Raw genomic sequence first — 22,676 nt, 5'->3', positions numbered from 1 at the left:
CAATTTAATGTAATGGGAACACAGTAGCACCTCCTGTAATATTAAAGCTTCAATCACATCAAATACATTTCTGAACTAATGAAGAATCATGCTGCCACCTGGGTTTCGGACTGAAGAAAAGTCAGAATAAGTTGAGTGTCGTCTGCAAAGCTGTGGTAAAGCCATGTGAGTGAATAACATGATCAAGCACCATGAGATACTTCAGTAGTGAGGCTACAAGGTTCAGGCAAAAAAGTCACCAAATCAAACAAAGTTGATGCTTTGGTTATATATGTTGAAAAGTTACAGGTCACCAATCATGTATTTTTGTGACAAATGTGAGGTAGAATTTGTTAATAACCAGGCACTGCCGGGATTTGAATCCAGGATTTCCTGTTTAGAAGGCAGGCACTTTAACCACTAAGCCACAGTGCCTCAAAGTCATCTGCAAAAACAAAGAAATTCGTTTATATGTTAAGATGTTTGATCTGAAAGCAAAATGACACCCAGCAATGACAAATGGAGGTGTTCATCAACTTGTCAGTTTATTACACAGAATGCACAAGGTGAAAGAGAAAACTTTATTTCTATATTCCTTTAAATTTCATCACTTTATCACAACCTTATGACATTACTATTTCTATAAAGACATCCACCTGTTCTCTCGACATTTGACCATGGCTACATGACAGCCAATGACAAGACCAACCACTTATGAAATTTTAATGTAATGTAAAAACATAAAGCTAAATATTGACTTCATGGTTGATAATTCTGTTGAATAGAGGGACAAACAAAACACTCTGAATTGCCCTTTTCTTTAAACCAAGAGCGTCATCTAGTGGGATCAGAAAATGAATAAAATGGTTAAAAAAGCTTTATTAAGCTTCATTTGGCCATCACTACATGACAGCCAATGTCAAGACTAACCACTTATAACAATTTAATGTAATGGGAACACATTAGCACCACCTGTTACATTAAAGCTTCAATCATATCAAATACATTTCTGAACTAATGAAGATTCATGCTGCCTGGGTTTCAGACTGAGGAAAAGACAGAATAAGTTGAGTGTCGTCTGCAAAGCTGTGGTAAAGCCATGTAAGTGAACAACATGACCAAGCACCATGAGGTACTTCAGTAGTGAGGCTACAAGGTTCAGGCAAAAAAATCTGTCCAATTTACCAAAGTTAGTGTGTTCAGATTACATCCAATCTCTTAATTTTACTACAATCAAACAACGTTGATGCTTTGGTTATTAATGTTGAAAAGTTACAGGTCACTAAGCATGTATTTTTGTGACAAATGTGAGGAATAATTTGTTAATAATCAGCAAGTGCTGGGATTTGAAACCAGGATTTCTTGTTTACAAGGCAAGCCCTTTAACTGCTAAGCCACAGCACCTCAAATTCAGTTGCAAAAACAAAGACATTTGCCCATATCTTAAGATGTTTGATCTGAAAGAAAAATGACACCCAATAGTGGTAAATTGTAGAAGATCAACTTGTCAGTTTATTGTACTGATTGTACAAGGTGAAAGAGAAAACTGCTTTTCTATATTCCTGTAATTATATCACTTTATCTGAACCTTATCACATTACTTTTTCTATAAAGACATCCACCTGTTCTCTCAACATTTGACCATGACTACATGACAGCCAATGTCAAGACCAGCCACTTATGACAGTTTAATGTAATGTAAACACATAAAGTTAAATATTGACTTTATGGTTGATAATTCTGTTGAATAGAGGGATAAACAAAACACTCTGAATTTTCTTTAAACCAAGAGCACCATCTAGTGGGAAGGAGAAAATGAATAAAATGGTTCAAAAAGCTTTATTAAGCTTCATTTGGCCATCACTACATGACAGCCAATGTCAAGACTAACCACTTATAACAATTTAATGTAATGGGAACACATTAGCACCACCTGTTACATTAAAGCTTCAATCATATCAAATACATTTCTGAACTAATGAAGATTCATGCTGCCTGGGTTTCAGACTGAGGAAAAGACAGAATAAGTTGAGTGTCGTCTGCAAAGCTGTGGTAAAGCCATGTAAGTGAATAACATGACCAAGCACCATGAGGTACTTCAGTAGTGAGGCTACAAGGTTCAGGCAAAAAAATCTGTCCAATTTACCAAAGTTAGTGTGTTCAGATTACATCCAATCTCTTAATTTTACTACAATCAAACAACGTTGATGCTTTGGTTATTAATGTTGAAAAGTTACAGGTCACTAAGCATGTATTTTTGTGACAAATGTGAGGAATAATTTGTTAATAATCAGCAAGTGCTGGGATTTGAAACCAGGATTTCTTGTTTACAAGGCAAGCCCTTTAACTGCTAAGCCACAGCACCTCAAATACAGTTGCAAAAACAAAGACATTTGCCCATATCTTAAGATGTTTGATCTGAAAGAAAAATGACACCCAATAGTGGTAAATTGTAGAAGATCAACTTGTCAGTTTATTGTACTGATTGTACAAGGTGAAAGAGAAAACTGCTTTTCTATATTCCTGTAATTATATCACTTTATCTGAACCTTATCACATTACTTTTTCTATAAAGACATCCACCTGTTCTCTCAACATTTGACCATGACTACATGACAGCCAATGTCAAGACCAGCCACTTATGACAGTTTAATGTAATGTAAACACATAAAGTTAAATATTGACTTTATGGTTGATAATTCTGTTGAATAGAGGGATAAACAAAACACTCTGAATTTTCTTTAAACCAAGAGCACCATCTAGTGGGAAGGAGAAAATGAATAAAATGGTTCAAAAAGCTTTATTAAGCTTCATTTGGCCATCACTACATGTTTGTCAATGTCAAGATTAAACACTTATAACAATTTAATGTAATGGGAACACATTAGCACCACCTGTAATATTAACGCTTCAATCACATCAAATACATTTCTGAACTAACGAAGATGCATGCTGCCACCTGGGTTTCAGACCGAAGAAAAGACAGAATAAGTTGAGTGTCGTCTGCAAAGCTGTGGTAAAGCCATGTGAGTGAATAACATGACCAAGCACCATGAGGTACTTCAGTAGTGAGGCTACAAGGTTCAGGCAAAAAAATCTGTCCAATTTACCAAAGTTAGTGTGTTCAGATTACATCCAATCTCTTAATTTTACTACAATCAAACAACGTTGATGCTTTGGTTATTAATGTTGAAAAGTTACAGGTCACTAAGCATGTATTTTTGTGACAAATGTGAGGAATAATTTGTTAATAATCAGCAAGTGCTGGGATTTGAAACCAGGATTTCTTGTTTACAAGGCAAGCCCTTTAACTGCTAAGCCACAGCACCTCAAATTCAGTTGCAAAAACAAAGACATTTGCCCATATCTTAAGATGTTTGATCTGAAAGAAAAATGACACCCAATAGTGGTAAATTGTAGAAGATCAACTTGTCAGTTTATTGTACTGATTGTACAAGGTGAAAGAGAAAACTGCTTTTCTATATTCCTGTAATTATATCACTTTATCTGAACCTTATCACATTACTTTTTCTATAAAGACATCCACCTGTTCTCTCAACATTTGACCATGACTACATGACAGCCAATGTCAAGACCAGCCACTTATGACAGTTTAATGTAATGTAAACACATAAAGTTAAATATTGACTTTATGGTTGATAATTCTGTTGAATAGAGGGATAAACAAAACACTCTGAATTTTCTTTAAACCAAGAGCACCATCTAGTGGGAAGGAGAAAATGAATAAAATGGTTCAAAAAGCTTTATTAAGCTTCATTTGGCCATCACTACATGACAGCCAATGTCAAGACTAACCACTTATAACAATTTAATGTAATGGGAACACATTAGCACCACCTGTTACATTAAAGCTTCAATCATATCAAATACATTTCTGAACTAATGAAGATTCATGCTGCCTGGGTTTCAGACTGAGGAAAAGACAGAATAAGTTGAGTGTCGTCTGCAAAGCTGTGGTAAAGCCATGTAAGTGAATAACATGACCAAGCACCATGAGGTACTTCAGTAGTGAGGCTACAAGGTTCAGGCAAAAAAATCTGTCCAATTTACCAAAGTTAGTGTGTTCAGATTACATCCAATCTCTTAATTTTACTACAATCAAACAACGTTGATGCTTTGGTTATTAATGTTGAAAAGTTACAGGTCACTAAGCATGTATTTTTGTGACAAATGTGAGGAATAATTTGTTAATAATCAGCAAGTGCTGGGATTTGAAACCAGGATTTCTTGTTTACAAGGCAAGCCCTTTAACTGCTAAGCCACAGCACCTCAAATACAGTTGCAAAAACAAAGACATTTGCCCATATCTTAAGATGTTTGATCTGAAAGAAAAATGACACCCAATAGTGGTAAATTGTAGAAGATCAACTTGTCAGTTTATTGTACTGATTGTACAAGGTGAAAGAGAAAACTGCTTTTCTATATTCCTGTAATTATATCACTTTATCTGAACCTTATCACATTACTTTTTCTATAAAGACATCCACCTGTTCTCTCAACATTTGACCATGACTACATGACAGCCAATGTCAAGACCAGCCACTTATGACAGTTTAATGTAATGTAAACACATAAAGTTAAATATTGACTTTATGGTTGATAATTCTGTTGAATAGAGGGATAAACAAAACACTCTGAATTTTCTTTAAACCAAGAGCACCATCTAGTGGGAAGGAGAAAATGAATAAAATGGTTCAAAAAGCTTTATTAAGCTTCATTTGGCCATCACTACATGACAGCCAATGTCAAGACTAACCACTTATAACAATTTAATGTAATGGGAACACATTAGCACCACCTGTTACATTAAAGCTTCAATCATATCAAATACATTTCTGAACTAATGAAGATTCATGCTGCCTGGGTTTCAGACTGAGGAAAAGACAGAATAAGTTGAGTGTCGTCTGCAAAGCTGTGGTAAAGCCATGTAAGTGAATAACATGACCAAGCACCATGAGGTACTTCAGTAGTGAGGCTACAAGGTTCAGGCAAAAAAATCTGTCCAATTTACCAAAGTTAGTGTGTTCAGATTACATCCAATCTCTTAATTTTACTACAATCAAACAACGTTGATGCTTTGGTTATTAATGTTGAAAAGTTACAGGTCACTAAGCATGTATTTTTGTGACAAATGTGAGGAATAATTTGTTAATAATCAGCAAGTGCTGGGATTTGAAACCAGGATTTCTTGTTTACAAGGCAAGCCCTTTAACTGCTAAGCCACAGCACCTCAAATACAGTTGCAAAAACAAAGACATTTGCCCATATCTTAAGATGTTTGATCTGAAAGAAAAATGACACCCAATAGTGGTAAATTGTAGAAGATCAACTTGTCAGTTTATTGTACTGATTGTACAAGGTGAAAGAGAAAACTGCTTTTCTATATTCCTGTAATTATATCACTTTATCTGAACCTTATCACATTACTTTTTCTATAAAGACATCCACCTGTTCTCTCAACATTTGACCATGACTACATGACAGCCAATGTCAAGACCAGCCACTTATGACAGTTTAATGTAATGTAAACACATAAAGTTAAATATTGACTTTATGGTTGATAATTCTGTTGAATAGAGGGATAAACAAAACACTCTGAATTTTCTTTAAACCAAGAGCACCATCTAGTGGGAAGGAGAAAATGAATAAAATGGTTCAAAAAGCTTTATTAAGCTTCATTTGGCCATCACTACATGTTTGTCAATGTCAAGATTAAACACTTATAACAATTTAATGTAATGGGAACACATTAGCACCACCTGTAATATTAACGCTTCAATCACATCAAATACATTTCTGAACTAACGAAGATGCATGCTGCCACCTGGGTTTCAGACCGAAGAAAAGACAGAATAAGTTGAGTGTCGTCTGCAAAGCTGTGGTAAAGCCATGTGAGTGAATAACATGACCAAGCACCATGAGGTACTTCAGTAGTGAGGCTACAAGGTTCAGGCAAAAAAATCTGTCCAATTTACCAAAGTTAGTGTGTTCAGATTACATCCAATCTCTTAATTTTACTACAATCAAACAACGTTGATGCTTTGGTTATTAATGTTGAAAAGTTACAGGTCACTAAGCATGTATTTTTGTGACAAATGTGAGGAATAATTTGTTAATAATCAGCAAGTGCTGGGATTTGAAACCAGGATTTCTTGTTTACAAGGCAAGCCCTTTAACTGCTAAGCCACAGCACCTCAAATTCAGTTGCAAAAACAAAGACATTTGCCCATATCTTAAGATGTTTGATCTGAAAGAAAAATGACACCCAATAGTGGTAAATTGTAGAAGATCAACTTGTCAGTTTATTGTACTGATTGTACAAGGTGAAAGAGAAAACTGCTTTTCTATATTCCTGTAATTATATCACTTTATCTGAACCTTATCACATTACTTTTTCTATAAAGACATCCACCTGTTCTCTCAACATTTGACCATGACTACATGACAGCCAATGTCAAGACCAGCCACTTATGACAGTTTAATGTAATGTAAACACATAAAGTTAAATATTGACTTTATGGTTGATAATTCTGTTGAATAGAGGGATAAACAAAACACTCTGAATTTTCTTTAAACCAAGAGCACCATCTAGTGGGAAGGAGAAAATGAATAAAATGGTTCAAAAAGCTTTATTAAGCTTCATTTGGCCATCACTACATGTTTGTCAATGTCAAGATTAAACACTTATAACAATTTAATGTAATGGGAACACATTAGCACCACCTGTAATATTAACGCTTCAATCACATCAAATACATTTCTGAACTAACGAAGATGCATGCTGCCACCTGGGTTTCAGACCGAAGAAAAGACAGAATAAGTTGAGTGTCGTCTGCAAAGCTGTGGTAAAGCCATGTGAGTGAATAACATGACCAAGCACCATGAGGTACTTCAGTAGTGAGGCTACAAGGTTCAGGCAAAAAAATCTGTCCAATTTACCAAAGTTAGTGTGTTCAGATTACATCCAATCTCTTAATTTTACTACAATCAAACAACGTTGATGCTTTGGTTATTAATGTTGAAAAGTTACAGGTCACTAAGCATGTATTTTTGTGACAAATGTGAGGAATAATTTGTTAATAATCAGCAAGTGCTGGGATTTGAAACCAGGATTTCTTGTTTACAAGGCAAGCCCTTTAACTGCTAAGCCACAGCACCTCAAATTCAGTTGCAAAAACAAAGACATTTGCCCATATCTTAAGATGTTTGATCTGAAAGAAAAATGACACCCAATAGTGGTAAATTGTAGAAGATCAACTTGTCAGTTTATTGTACTGATTGTACAAGGTGAAAGAGAAAACTGCTTTTCTATATTCCTGTAATTATATCACTTTATCTGAACCTTATCACATTACTTTTTCTATAAAGACATCCACCTGTTCTCTCAACATTTGACCATGACTACATGACAGCCAATGTCAAGACCAGCCACTTATGACAGTTTAATGTAATGTAAACACATAAAGTTAAATATTGACTTTATGGTTGATAATTCTGTTGAATAGAGGGATAAACAAAACACTCTGAATTTTCTTTAAACCAAGAGCACCATCTAGTGGGAAGGAGAAAATGAATAAAATGGTTCAAAAAGCTTTATTAAGCTTCATTTGGCCATCACTACATGACAGCCAATGTCAAGACTAACCACTTATAACAATTTAATGTAATGGGAACACATTAGCACCACCTGTTACATTAAAGCTTCAATCATATCAAATACATTTCTGAACTAATGAAGATTCATGCTGCCTGGGTTTCAGACTGAGGAAAAGACAGAATAAGTTGAGTGTCGTCTGCAAAGCTGTGGTAAAGCCATGTAAGTGAATAACATGACCAAGCACCATGAGGTACTTCAGTAGTGAGGCTACAAGGTTCAGGCAAAAAAATCTGTCCAATTTACCAAAGTTAGTGTGTTCAGATTACATCCAATCTCTTAATTTTACTACAATCAAACAACGTTGATGCTTTGGTTATTAATGTTGAAAAGTTACAGGTCACTAAGCATGTATTTTTGTGACAAATGTGAGGAATAATTTGTTAATAATCAGCAAGTGCTGGGATTTGAAACCAGGATTTCTTGTTTACAAGGCAAGCCCTTTAACTGCTAAGCCACAGCACCTCAAATACAGTTGCAAAAACAAAGACATTTGCCCATATCTTAAGATGTTTGATCTGAAAGAAAAATGACACCCAATAGTGGTAAATTGTAGAAGATCAACTTGTCAGTTTATTGTACTGATTGTACAAGGTGAAAGAGAAAACTGCTTTTCTATATTCCTGTAATTATATCACTTTATCTGAACCTTATCACATTACTTTTTCTATAAAGACATCCACCTGTTCTCTCAACATTTGACCATGACTACATGACAGCCAATGTCAAGACCAGCCACTTATGACAGTTTAATGTAATGTAAACACATAAAGTTAAATATTGACTTTATGGTTGATAATTCTGTTGAATAGAGGGATAAACAAAACACTCTGAATTTTCTTTAAACCAAGAGCACCATCTAGTGGGAAGGAGAAAATGAATAAAATGGTTCAAAAAGCTTTATTAAGCTTCATTTGGCCATCACTACATGTTTGTCAATGTCAAGATTAAACACTTATAACAATTTAATGTAATGGGAACACATTAGCACCACCTGTAATATTAACGCTTCAATCACATCAAATACATTTCTGAACTAACGAAGATGCATGCTGCCACCTGGGTTTCAGACCGAAGAAAAGACAGAATAAGTTGAGTGTCGTCTGCAAAGCTGTGGTAAAGCCATGTGAGTGAATAACATGACCAAGCACCATGAGGTACTTCAGTAGTGAGGCTACAAGGTTCAGGCAAAAAAATCTGTCCAAGGTAGTTTGTTCAGATTTCCTCCAAACTGCTACTTTTACTAAAATCAAACAAAGTTGATGCTTTTCTTGAACAAGTACAGGTCACTAAGTAAGGAGTGTTTCAACAAATACTTCGAGAAAGTAATTCACTGATAATCAGGCACTGCTGGGATTTGAACCCAGAATTTCCTGTTTACGAGACAGGCGCGTTAACCACTAAGCCACAGCGCCTCAAAATTCTGTTGCAAGAACAAAGAAATTCGTTCATATGTTAAGATGTTTGATCTGAAAGCAAAATGACACAGCAATGACAAATGGAGGTGTTCATCAATGTGTCAGTTTATTATACAGATTGCATAAGGTGAAAGAGAAAACTATTTCTATATTCCATTAAATTTCATCACTTTATCAGAACCTTATGACATTACTATTTCTATAAAGACATCCACCTGTTCTCTCGACATTTGACCATGACTACATGACAGCCAATGACAAGACCAACCACTTATGGCAGTTTAATGTAATATAAACACATAAAGGTAAATATTGTCTTTATGGTTGATAATTCTTTTGAACATAGGGTTAAACAAAACACTCTGAATTGCCTTTTTCTTTAAACCAAGAGCGCAATCTAGTGGGATCAGAAAATGAATTAAAGCTGCAAACAGCGATGAACGGGCCCTCGCCTTCTTGCAGTCGGGGGTACTGACAGACGCAACATCACATGTAGACCACACATTCTAAGTTTCATGTAAATCGGAACAACTTTTGCCAAGATACAGCCGTTCATGTTTTAAGAGCCACCTACAGGAAGTTGTTCCTCCATAACTTGCGAATTGTGTTAGCTATCAAAATTTTTTTGATAACTTTTTGTCATGAGGGTCCACCGAGTCTATGTGTACATTTTTGTGCAGATGGGACTCATGCTCTAGGAGGAGTTAAAAAAAAGTAGGTTTCGCTCAAAGTGAATTTGCTAATTAATTAAAAAAATGAAAACAGCGCCATCTAAAGGCCGATTCACGCAATATTTGGCAGACAGCCGCATTGGCACATGAGGAACAACTGTCTTAAGGTTTGTGTCCATCAGAATAGCCGTGTGCAAGATACAACTGTTCCTGTTTTGACACCCACCTACAGAAAGTTGGTCCTCTGTAACTTGTGCATTGTTTTAGCTATTAAAATTCTTTTGATAAATTTTAGTCATGAGGGTCCTCCGAGTCTATGTGCCAGTTTTCGTGCTGATCGGACTCACGCCCCAGGAGCAGTTAGACAAAGTAGGTTTCCAATATACCGATATTTAGCCGATAATTGAAAATAAATTAAAACAGCACCGATTGACGCCAAGTTCATGCATCCTAAAGTCCTCAAACAAGTGTTGGTAAAATGAAGATTTTCACACGAAAATCATTTTTTTGGAAATTTTAGAATTATGTAATTTTTTCTAAAAATAGTACCATGGAGTTCAAGATGAGACCTACCTTCCCTCCAAATTTGGTATATTAACTTATTACTTTTGTCCAATTTAAGGCACACGTTATGTGGCGCTATTCCCCTTATTCACCGCGCCTCCATCTTGAAAACCAAAACAAGGCTAGGGGGTACACTCTAAACCGGAAGTTCAGTGACAGAGCGCAGCTGGCGTCTGTCATCATGGCGGTACCTGTGTGGACTACAAACCTTTCATCTCTTCCGGAATTAACAGTGGACTATGTTGAAAAATGGGCAAATAATGACTGCAAGATTCCCCGGGCTGTTTTGCTGAAAGGTTACAGCAACTGAATCGAGGGATATGTGCACGACGTGGAAGGTAATACACGGACGATGACGGCTTTTTTTCTGAAATCAACATTAGCTAACGTTACTTTTAAAGTTAGCTCGTTAGCTTGCTAATACAACAGGACGCGATAACATTCCAAGCTGATGCTAAGCATTGTTAAGATATATTAACCACACCAGACTGACTGTTATTTTGAGTGTTAACAATACATTATTTTACCAACAGTCAAGAGGAGCGAGACAGAGAGTTACCATGACTGTTTGCGTCTGAACCAGACATTTAGAAAAACATGTTGGTATACCTATCTAAATGTGAATGTGTTCTTAAACTTGTTTGATTATTCTTAAAGGTGGAGCTGTCCTTCGAGGAGCCATTCATTGGCAAGATAACCTGCAACTGTAAAGCTGGCTTGGGACAGTGCAATCACCTAATAGGACTGCTCTACACGCTGGCCCACTATATAAAAATGGGGTAAGCATCTGTCCCCCCAATTGCAAGCAAAACATCTCTACCTCAAACCTGGCATGTTCCATCAAGGACATTAGGTCTCAGCCCAAGAGCAGTTAGCACTGTGACAGTATCCAAACTTAAACCACCATTGGCTAATGCACCACCAAAGAAAAAACAGTGCTCTACTGAGGGGATTGTCTCTAATTTGTATTGTCCTGTGCCACTTCCATTACCAAGTGCTGAATTTGCAGAGACTCTTCGTAGCAACCTGGCTACAATCGGCAGTAAGAGCCAGATGTTAAAGTTACTGGAAGCAAACTGTAAGCAGCCTGCTGATCTGATCTCCACAGAATTTGGGGACCTTCCCCGGGGTTCTGTATTAACTTACCAAACTCAACGTCCACTGTCCATTTTCAGTGAAAATGACCCTGAACTTCCTCTACCTCCACAGCCATGCTCATTTAGCACTGCTCTAGACGATACTGAAACATTCTTCTATGGTGGCCTGGCTGTCACACTGTCTGATGCAAAGCATCTAGAGATGGAAACCAGAGGACAAAGCAGTAGCAAGACCTGGCATCAAGTACGAGCCAAACGCCTGACATCATCATCATTCAAAAGAATCTGCTCCAGGGTGAGAGACTTTGACAGTTTGGCAGCCAACAAGAAGGAGAAATGGTTGACATAAACTAAAACAATGAAGAGAGGCCTTGAAATGGAGCCAGTCGCTGCTGCTGAATACAAGGAAATCACTGGCAATAAAGTCTACCCCTGCAGGTTTGTAATTAACCCCCATGCCCCACATCTGGGGGACCCACCTGATAGGAAAGTGCGTGACCTTAGTGCAGCACCAACCTACGGACTTCTGGAAATCAAGTGTCCAGACAAGGACAGTTTTAAAGACTGTGCATACTTGTACTGCAAGACCGATGGAACCTATGCTCTGAAGACCATCCACGAGTACTACTACCAGATGGTGGGACAGATGGGTATCACCGGAATGACATGGTGCGATTTCTTTGTCCGGTGCAAACAGGACCATCACCTGGAGCGGGTCCACTTCAACCCTGAAGAATGGGAAAACATGAAATCCAAACTTGACAGTTTCTTTTTTACATACTTCCTGCCTGCCTTGTGCAACAAAGGTACATGAAAAGAGCATCAATGAAATGAAACACAGGAGCCCATGTTTAAAGATAGTGTTTTATTTTTCAGAGGTTTTGTGACAAGTGCTTTATATTTAAAAGTTTTTGTGAAGTAAAAGATGTTTCTGCTAATGTTCATGAGTCATTCTGGTGGAGCAACACTGTTTGCAGCGGACTCACACACTCACTCACACACACTCACTCACTCACTCACTCACTCACTCACTCACACTCACTCACACACACACACACACACACACACACACACACACACACACTAATTGACTAATTCATTCAAGAAACATCTGTGCAGTAGATGGCTTCAGTCGCCAAAAATTACATCAAAAATAAACACTGTGTTAAAAATAAAAGAAACTTGACTGTAAAACAACCTGTCAGCGTAATTCAGTGTGCTGTGGACAGTATCATTTCAAACCAGTCCATAAAGACAGGTATAATTTCAAGGGTGCACTGGCACTCTTTAGAACAGAGGCTCTTGGAAGTTACTCAAAAGGGCACAAACAGTCCACAGTTGATTGACAGAGCCCACTAGTGTCATTGGTAAGACCCTATCGAATATGTGATACTCTTTGATCCTACTAATGGCACGCTCAACATGAATGTGAAGTCTGAAATGTCCACTTGGGCCTAAAAAGGGTGGGATCACAAGGGAGACATTGATTTCAGTGAGAAGGTCCTTGATGAGAAATCCTTTATCAGCCATGACCTCATCGCCTTCCTCAAGTAGACACAGGATCCCTGATTCTCTTGTGATCTCCTTGTCAGATATCGAACCTGTATACAGGTCACTGACAAATGTGACTAAACCTGAGGGAGAGATGCCAACTAGGCCCTTAAAGGTGGTGTTACCTTTGTAGTGAGAGTATATTTCAGAGTTGAGAACTTTTGAACTAGGTCTCTGCACGTGTATTTCTGTACAATCTAACTCTTGTAAGTGGGAAAGTGCTTTGGAAACAAGGAGGCATGAGCTCATTTACAGTTTCTCTTGAAGGCCAAATTGGAAGAGATCCTAACATGAAATGTAGATAGTTTGCCCAGGTTACACAGACCCTGCTTACAGTTACAGTTTTTCTCATTTGCTAAGACACACTAAATGAAACTGGGATCCGCTTTATCTTCATCATCACATTATTAGCACAGCAGAAGTCTTCTCTTGCAAATGTTTTAACACTTTTTCATTTGTTACACACATTTTTCACACCCTTTGTCAAAACAGTTACCACAGATCTCATTGAAAGACCCCGAACTCTATTGGATTCACTGTGGTGAACAAAAGGAAAACATCTATTCACAGCTGATAGAAAGTACTTGCATAATTAGAAAACTCTATGCACCTGTGTGAAACTCATTTGCACAACTCTTCAATCAGCAATCAGTCCTCATCCATCTATAAAAGATGCCACCTCTGTGTTGCTATTTGCAAGCATGGATCAAAGAGGCCATAGAGTAAGAGGCCATGACAGAGGGGCCAGAGGAAGAGGAGCCCGTATGCGTGGTGGAGGAGCTGCAGCAGCAAGAGGACAAAATCGAGCTCAAGTTTCAAATGAAATTCGGGCAACAATTATTGACCATGTCATCAATCATGGCTTGTCCTTTAGAGAGGCTGGACAAAGGGTCCAGCCCATTCTGACTCGGAGCACTGTGGCATCTATTGTCAGGCTTTTTCGGAATGAGAACAGGTAATTCACAGTGTTACTGTAATGTATACCACTGTGTATTTCAGCTTTACTGTATTGCCCTGTTAGCAGAACAAACTGTGTCTACAGTAATGCAGATGTTTTATCAATCCCATTTATGTGACTGTCATACAGTAATGTCAATTTTGACATGCTTTTTGCTTTTACTTTATAGGATCCACACATTACCACACACTGGTGGCAGAGGAAAGATATTTAGTATTGAACAGGAGTCTGCCATTGTAGATATGGTAGATATGGTAGTGGCAAACAATGCAATCAGACTGCGTGAAATCCAGGCAGCAGTAATTGCAGATCAGGGAGCATTTAGAAATATAAAAAGTGTGAGTTTGGCAACTATAGATCGAGTCCTTAAACGCCACCATGTCAGAATGAAGCAGCTGTACCGAGTTCCATTTCAAAGAAACTCTGACATCGTAAAGGAGGCACGATTCCAGTATGTGCAGGTACAGATTTTGTTATTGTAATACCTTGTTTACCATAGTTACATGCAACTGGAATACTGTAATTTGCTTTATGAATTTGTTCTTTTTCTTAGAGAATAATGGAGCTTGAAGCTGAGGGGGCACATCACAAATTCATTTTTGTGGATGAAGCCGGCTTCAACCTCTGTAAAGTGAGGAGATGCGGGAGGAACATCATTGGGCAGAGGGCCACTGTCACAGTGCCAGGTCAGAGGGGTGCCAATATCACCATGTGTGCTGCCATCTCCAATGATGGGGTCCTTTGCCACATACCAACCATTGGCCCATACAATACAGAACGCCTCATCACATTTCTTGATTCATTGAAAGAAATACTGATTCCACCCGAAGAGAGAGGGCTGTTGAGGCCTGGCATGACTCTGTATGTCATAATTTGGGACAATGTGGCTTTCCATCACTCTCGCCTTGTGAACGAATGGTTTGCAGCACAGCCTCGTATTATGATGCACTTCCTTCCTGCATACTCCCCTTTTCTGAACCCAATCGAGGAGTTCTTCTCTGCTTGGAGGTGGAAGGTGTATGATCACCGGCCATATGAGCAGATGCCCCTCCTGGAGGCAATGAATGCTGGTTGCCTGGCAATAGGTGCAGAGGACTGCCAGGGATGGATGCGCCACGCAAGGAGGTATTTCCCTCGGTGCATTGCAAGGGAAAACATTCAATGCGATGTTGATGAGAACCTGTGGCATAATCGTCAAGAACGAATGGACTAAATGTGAAAGATAAAATATCTTTTCTTTTTTTTTTTTTTAAAGGTGTTTCCTTTGGTAGCTTTTTTTTTTTTTTTTTTTTTCAGTATCCATTTGAGTTTGTAAAGTGTCATATTTCATATTGATGGCTGTATTTTGTATTTTGTTGTCCATTGTGTAATGATTGATTGAAAGAATGAATTAATTTGACCACAAGTTGAGGTGTTTGATGGAAATATTTGCTTATGTTGCATGCTTTTAATGTTTTGTGAGTGTTACAGCATTTTGCTAACAAAATGAGTCATTTTGGCCATTGAGCTTCAGTTTTATCCTGTGTGTTAACTGTTTTGAAAATGTGATGTCAGAGTGAGCAAATGTGTTTAAGCAGTTGAGAAAAACTGTAACTGTGACACATCAAAGCGCACTACAAGATCCTGTTCAGGAAAACCTTGCCTAAGACGACAAAGAAATAGAAAAAACTGGTCAATGACGGCCAGTTTAGGAATGCTAAACCCCTGCCTTACAATTTCCCCGTCAGCTTGCCTTATTCGCTGTGCCTGACTCCACCCTACCATGTTTTCTGCAGTAGGCTATAGGGCCATAAACACTGCTTTCAGTGTGTTGTAATCAGGAAAGCCTGTGAAAAACATGATCTTATCGCCTTGGAATCTTGAAAGGAGAAACTGCTTGGTTTGAAGGCGTGCAATTAATTCTGCTTGATCGTTGATGATCTTGTGGGCTTCCTTAAGTTGCTCCTCCAGTGGCGGGGGCAGTTCAGCATAATCATGATCGGGGTGTGGAGGGGCCGTCTCTGCACTGCAAGGGCAAGAAAATATTGAGGGACATAATTTTAGGAGAGCATATTTTAAACTAGTGATCAATCTCCCATCTGAGGCCAGTCATTTGCAAAACAATGCTTTTCTCTTAAAAGTGATATTTCCCTAAGTAGAACAGGTCAGTAGCAGTCACCTCCAACATAAGCTTCTCTGGAAATCTGCTGTCACCACCAACAATATATAGAATAATATTAGTTTTTTAACACTCAGTATTGTTTACTACAAAGAGATATTACTTTTTGAAAGGTTAGATCACAGACAGAATGAAATATATCTGGTTACAATATGTATCATTTTCATGTTTTAGATTTTCAAAAGGATTAAGTGGTAACTACAGAGGGGTGTACTACAAAGTGAGGTTAATGGGTTAGCTAGGTATGTTGAGCCAAAAGCCAGAATTTTTTGTCACAAAGGGGGCTCTCTTAACCTGGCTATATCACCATGGTAACTTATGCTGCACACCCAACCTGCTTCAGAGGAGGTTATGTTCGGAGTTTATGATTGAAATCGGCTATAAAAGGCACCGCCCTGTCACAAATCATTTTCCTGATGATAATCTCTATGACCAATATATATTGTCAGCTGAGGGAATAAGTTATACATGCAAACTTGCTGAGCCGTACATTAATGCCACTAAATTAAGTCCTGCAAGTACAGTCCCACAAACTTCATACACCACGTTGCCATGGGAACCTACATGCATTCAGTTCATGATGCTGATTATTTCCCCCATTTGCTTCTATTAACACTTTAAATTTTACACAGGATATCATCCACAAACTAAAAGAAAACCGAAGGCTCAGCAACTACAGATCACTATGGATGATGTTTTATGCTTGGTCCTGATTTGCTGCCATGTCTATTTTACACTTTGCAGCTAATAGAACAACTGATTAGTCTATTGTATTTTATCACAGATAATATTAAATTAATACAATTAATTTCACTTTGATTTGGCAATGTATCCATTACTATGGGAAAGTGTCAGACCTAAATGCAATTCTTGAGTATAATGTTTAAATCCGGTAGGTCTTAATGTCGGTGTCGTGCCGAAAAGTGATTGCATTATTTATTGCAATAAGTAGGGTCTTCAATCATTTTGTTGTAAGTAGAATACTGCATTTTATGGGTTGTTTTCGACATTTAAAGGTATTTTAACAGGTAAATGGAAATATGTTCAAGGATACACAGCACTTACCTTAACTCATTGGAATTTACATCAACCTGCCGGACATCCTCTTCAACAACTGCAGTGGTTGCATGACTAGAAAGCAGTATTACTGAAACTTAGTCACATGAAAAGAGGTCTTAAAAACATTATGGACTAAGAATGTAACTGCACAGAAAAATGCCTTGTAGTTCCTCTGAGGATAGACCGCCTTGCTGGCCTCACGGTGCTATCAGTCCAGGCAAACAATGTTGGAACAGCACCCTTCTTCAACTTTCGCATGCCAACCCGGGTCTTCAAAAAAGACTCTTCTGTGAAGTGATCTGAACATACTTTTGTGTCCATGTGGATCTGTAACGTTAGATATTAAATGGATGTTACTGTTCATAGTTGTGTGCTTAACTTGGTCTAGATTAGCAATGGTTATCATAAACAGGCACAGGTCACGTCTTGTTTATATTTTGCTGTAAGACACGGCTAGCCACGGTTTAGCAGACCAGGCTAGTCTAAAGAGCTACAACTTGCTTAACGTTACCCCTGAATCAGCCCCTCGCTCGTTATAACTTAAAAAGGACCGGTTCGTGGCTTATCAAGCCATGTCTATTTAGCCAGAAGGCTTAGCTAGGTATCTCTATGCTAGTTAACGTAAATATGGCTAACGTTAGCGTAGTTCGCATCGTAAGCTGATGTTAATATCTTACCTTGAAATGGCGACCGGGATCTCTTCTTATTTTGTGAATCCATTCACGGCAAAGTACAGGATCTTTGGGGAAACGATGGAAGGTTTGACCTGTATAAGATTCATTTCTTTTGGAAAAAGTACATTTGGGAACACAACAATGCGACGACATTGTAGGTAACGTTATGACAGTAGCCTACAGAGGGCCGATGTTACTTTCGTACACCACAGCCTCGTTTTGGTTTAAGATGATGACGTAGGTTAATAAGGCCAATGGAGCCCCCTAGCAACGCCCGAGCGTTTGTAGTTTCAAATAGGTATGACGTGTGCAAATTTTGGTGAGTTTTCCAGCATGCTAAGCCCCTCAAAAATGCAAGCAACCCTCAGAATAATAATAATAATAATAATAATAATAATAATAATAATAATAATAATCCTTACAAAAACAATAGGGGACTTGCACTTTCGTGCTCGGGCCCTAATAATTCCTTCAGTTCCAATAGGGCCTTCGCCGCTGTCGGCACTCGGGCCATAACAAGTGTATTACAGGTGTGTCTGTGTGTGTGTCTGTATGTGTGTGTGTATGTGTGTGTGAGTGTTTGTGTGTGTGTGTGTATGTGTGTGTGTGTGTGTGTGTGTGTATGTATGTGTGTGTGTGTGTGTGTGTGTGTGTGTGTCTGTGTGTGTGTGTGTGTGTGTGTGTGTGTGTGTGCGTGTGTGTGCGTGTGTGTGTGTGTGTGTGTCTGACACAGGGCATGTGTGATCCGTCAGTGCAGTAGTACTGGGATAGTAGTGCCTGTAGTTTAGCAGTTTAGTAGTTATTGCATGCTGCATGCTACTTCTGCTTGATACATTCTGCTTACAGCTACTGCCACTGACTAGCCCTTGTGCAAGGGCAAAAAGAGGAGCCGAGTGCGTAAGTCTCTTCCTGTCGGTACATAGCCTCTCCACCGCCAAGACTCCTACAGTGCCTCCTCGCAGCCACACACAGTAACTAGGCCCTAGCGGGTCCAGGCTGAACTGTAGGGGATCTCGGAGCAGAGGCGCGGTGTGCAGGCCCACCAAGCAGTGGACACGCCCTGGCACCTGCCAACCACTGCCCCAACTATGGGCAAATAGTCCCACTGCCTTGTGGGGTAGCCTATAGAGGCAAAGGCTAAGGGAGCACACCCTGAAAAAAAAGACACAAGACCTCAACGGTGGAACAGGCGGTGGATGATGGCTGACTTAAGTGGAGCATCACAACGGCTGGGAAGGAGGATGAAGGCTGCAGCAGTGCTGGGTCTCTAGTCGTCTTGGTCTCCATGCCACTGGATCCTGACCCAGACCTGCCAAGGACCTTAATCCTTACCTCCGCGCAAGCTCCTTGCACACCTTCTTCTGGAAGGGGTTCCCCGAAGGCACTCGCCGTAACCATGGAGTTGGCTTTGCTGTGAAGTCTAAACTGCTGCAGCGCATTCCGGAATCCCCCATCGGCATCAATGAAAGACTGATGACATGGCGCATTCCCCTGGAAAAGGAACGCTTCACCACTCTCATCAGTGCATACGCTCCAACTCTTGATGCCGAGCTCAACATCAAAGAGGATTTCTACAGAGCTCTTGACGCCATCCTACAGAAAACCCCTGTTACGGACAGGCTCATACTCATGGGAGATTTCAATGCTAGAATGAGCACAGAGCACCTGGTATGGAGTAAAGTCATTGGCCAGCATGGTGTGGGGAAAATGAACCACAACGGGCTCAGACTCCTCTCCCTCTGTGCAGAGCACCAGCTGGTCATCACTAACACCATCTTCCAGATGAAGAACAGGCTTAAGACCACCTAGCAGCACCCCCGCTCAAAACACTGGCACCTCCTTGACTACGTGATTGTCCGTCAAAAGGACAGACAAGACGTCCTCACCACCGGTGTTATGGGCGGAGCTTAGTGCTGGACTGACCACCTCATGGTCAGATCCAAACTACTCATGAAGATTCAACCCCATGGCCCGAGGACCGCTCCAAACTAAAAACTCAACTGTATAGCGCTGAATAGCCTCACCACCAAAGACAACATCCGACGGCTCCTTGCTGAAAACCATAACAAGGTCCCTGAGGAAACAACCGACTGGCCAGCTCTGCGCCAGGCTATTCATAGTGCAGCCTCAGAGGCGCTTGGCCAATCAAGGAAACGTCACCAAGACTGACTGCAATTCAGCTGAGATACAATTACTCCTAAAAACCAAGCATGCAGCCCACAAAGCTCTCCTGTCCTGCCCTGGATCTCCCACCCTTAAAACCACCTTCACTGCTGCGAGAACAGAAACCCAGTGAGCCCTCCGGATTATGGAGGACACCTGGTGGGTGCAAAAGGCACGAGAAATCCAGAACCTGGCAGACTGCAATAACACTCAAGGCTTTTACGATGCCATAAAAGCATTGTACGGCCCCAGGAAGTGGGCCACTGCCCCAGTCCGATCAGCTGATGGGTCCATGCTCTTCAAGGCCCGCCATGAGATTCTTGCCCGTTGGGCAAATCATTTTGAGAGTCTCTTCAACCACACCAACCCTGTCGACCCACATATTCTGGATAATCTCCCAGACCTGACACCAGGGGCGATTCTAGGGTCAGAGCTTTAGGGGTGCTGAGCACCCAATGAGCCCCACTGCCACCACCCACCCTTTTTTCACACAAAAAACAAAAATATGTCTATTGAAAAATAACTATCATTTTAACATTGGTTCAACTAACTCCAACATCCAGATTGTTTTTCTTTTTTTTGAGACCTTTTCAGAGCACCAGCTTAATTGTGAGAGTTCACACAGACAGCCCCCTGTAACAAACACAAAACCTTCTTCACTCAGCTGGTTTTCCTGACCGTTAACTCCATGTGCCGAGAGAGAGAGAGAGAGAGAGAGAGAGAGACAGATAGACAGATAGACAGAAAGAGAAAGAGAAAGAGAGAGACACAGACAGAAAGAGAAAGAGAGAGAGAGAGAGAGAGAGAGAGAGAGAGAGAGAGCGAGAGATGCTATGAGTTCAGGAGTTAAGCCTGGTTCAGGTTAAATCCTCTGTGTGTGAGGAATGAATAAATACAGCAAAAGAAAAACATTAAACTTTCTTTTATTGTCTAGTTTGATAGTCAGCCACAACTGAACAATAACAGATATAAATCTAGGAATGAATAACAATTCATTTAAAAAGCCACAGTGAGTGTTTTCACACATAGGCCTACTGGTAGTATACAGTGATATGTTTGTTTTTTAACTCTGGTCCAAACGCCAGGGCCAGTGATAGAGATGTTTCCATGGCGACTGACCAGAAAAGACGCACGTGATGTGCGTTGCTATGGTACTGATAAACAAACCTGCTAATGCTAATTGGTTAGCTAGCAACAGACACCGAACTATTGACATTATACCGCTATATCACATTTAACCGACGTGACATGTCAACGTCCTGGGCAACTTTTCTCCATGCAGCAGCCTTTCTGTTTATATCTGTATAAGAGCGGTCATAGAGAATCGTACATTCAGACACTTATCACTCGTTCTAGTCTCTCTGCCATTTTTGTGAGTCGCTTCCGAAGCTTTTCAACGGTGTAGTACGATGTCCGCTGGGGGCGTATTGCGTATTACGGAGCTGAGTTCAACTGCCAGTGTGAAGGCAGCGTTATTATAGGTGTACACGTGATTCAGGTACTCACCGATATGGTTTGTGAGACACAGCTTTGGAGCAACTTAATTGATTCACAACACTACATAACGGGTTCTCACTCTGCGTGTGTTTCGCGCTGGATGACGGTCGTGCTGAGCGGTGCAGGTACAGAGGAGAAGTAGAAGGAGAGAAGAGGATGATACCATTTGCTAAGCGGGGATGTTTTCATTTTCATCCTTAACACATACATTTTAAACCACAAACTACGGAGTATGTTTTGGACATTATTTAACCTTGTCAAAGACGAACAAAAATGTTAGAATAACAACATTTCTTACTCCAAGTTTTAGGGGTGCTGAGCTTCTTTTTAGGGGTGCTGAAGCACCCCTAAAAAGGGGCTAGCCTCGCCCTTGCCTGACACCAATCACCTACTTAGATACCCCAATACTTTACTCAGAACTCCGGCAAGCTATTGCTGGGATGAAGAACAACAAAAGCGGCGGACCCGATGGAATCCCTGCAGAGGTTTTCAAACACGGATACACCCTCACGCGTTGCCTACACCTCCTGATCCAAAACATCTGGGAACATGGGACCCTCCCACAGGACTGGAAGGATGCTAACATCGTGGTCATTTACAAACTGAAAGGAGACAGAGCAGTCTGCGGCAACAGCCGCGGGATATCTCTCCTCTCCGTCGCAGGGAAAGTTCTGGCCAAGATCATGCTCAGCAGACTGGTTGAGCACATCTCCGAAGCTGTGCTTCCGGAAACACAGTGTAGCTTCCGGAACACCAGATCCACGACAGACATGGTTTTTGTCTTGAGGCAGCTGCAGGAGAAAAGCCGAGAACATCACAAATACCTTTACGTAGCCTTCATCGACCTCAGCAAAGCTTTTGAAACCATCAGCCGTGAGCTGCTCTGGAAACACCTCTCCAAACTTGGGGTACCACCCAAGTTTCTCCACATCCTACAGCAGTTGCATGACGGAATGCAAGCCAGAGTAATCACGGGAGAACTCCAGTCAGAGTTTTTTGAGGTAAACATTGGGCACATCCATGGATGCATTGGTGTGTGAGGAGGGAAACCTTGTACTCAGTCCTGGTGGAGACGGGAAGACCAGTGGAGTGAATGGAGAATGGGTGTAATGTGCTCATGTTTCCGCACTCTCATCAGGATCCTAGCTGCAGAGTTTTGGATGTACTGAAACCTCTGCAGACTCTTTCTAGTAATCCCAATGAGAATTGCAT

At 40.1% G+C, this 22,676-nt stretch overlaps 2 protein-coding genes and 2 non-coding genes across 4 annotated transcripts; 1 reads left to right on the top strand and 3 right to left on the bottom strand.

Annotated features, from left to right (window-relative positions):
- Positions 1 to 341: 341 nt before the first annotated feature.
- Positions 342 to 414, bottom strand: trnar-ucu. The gene has a single exon. It is a non-coding gene; the product is annotated as a tRNA-Arg (tRNA).
- An 8,582-nt stretch (positions 415 to 8,996) lies between these two features.
- trnat-cgu lies at positions 8,997 to 9,069 on the bottom strand. The gene has a single exon. It is a non-coding gene; the product is annotated as a tRNA-Thr (tRNA).
- Positions 9,070 to 14,293: 5,224 nt separating this feature from the next.
- LOC118493352 lies at positions 14,294 to 15,136 on the top strand. Its single transcript, XM_035992988.1, has 2 exons — positions 14,294 to 14,374; positions 14,467 to 15,136. Exons 1-2 carry the CDS (start codon positions 14,300 to 14,302, stop codon positions 15,124 to 15,126), a joined length of 735 nt encoding a protein of 244 aa, XP_035848881.1. The 5' UTR covers positions 14,294 to 14,299; the 3' UTR covers positions 15,127 to 15,136.
- A 375-nt stretch (positions 15,137 to 15,511) lies between these two features.
- On the bottom strand, positions 15,512 to 18,033 carry LOC116066793 (52 kDa repressor of the inhibitor of the protein kinase-like). The gene is made up of 4 exons (XM_031322963.2): positions 17,808 to 18,033; positions 17,291 to 17,457; positions 17,137 to 17,202; positions 15,512 to 15,918 (listed from the first exon to the last, which is right to left on the bottom strand). Exons 1-4 carry the CDS (start codon positions 17,955 to 17,957, stop codon positions 15,693 to 15,695), a joined length of 609 nt encoding a protein of 202 aa, XP_031178823.1. The 5' UTR covers positions 17,958 to 18,033; the 3' UTR covers positions 15,512 to 15,692.
- Between the last annotated feature and the right edge of the window lie 4,643 nt (positions 18,034 to 22,676).

This window comes from Sander lucioperca, chromosome 16 (genome assembly GCF_008315115.2).
Source record: "Sander lucioperca isolate FBNREF2018 chromosome 16, SLUC_FBN_1.2, whole genome shotgun sequence".
In the NCBI taxonomy this organism is placed as follows: domain Eukaryota; kingdom Metazoa; phylum Chordata; class Actinopteri; order Perciformes; family Percidae; genus Sander; species Sander lucioperca.
The sequence above is the reverse complement of the archived record's forward strand: the minus strand, read 5'-3'. Positions and strand labels throughout refer to the sequence as shown.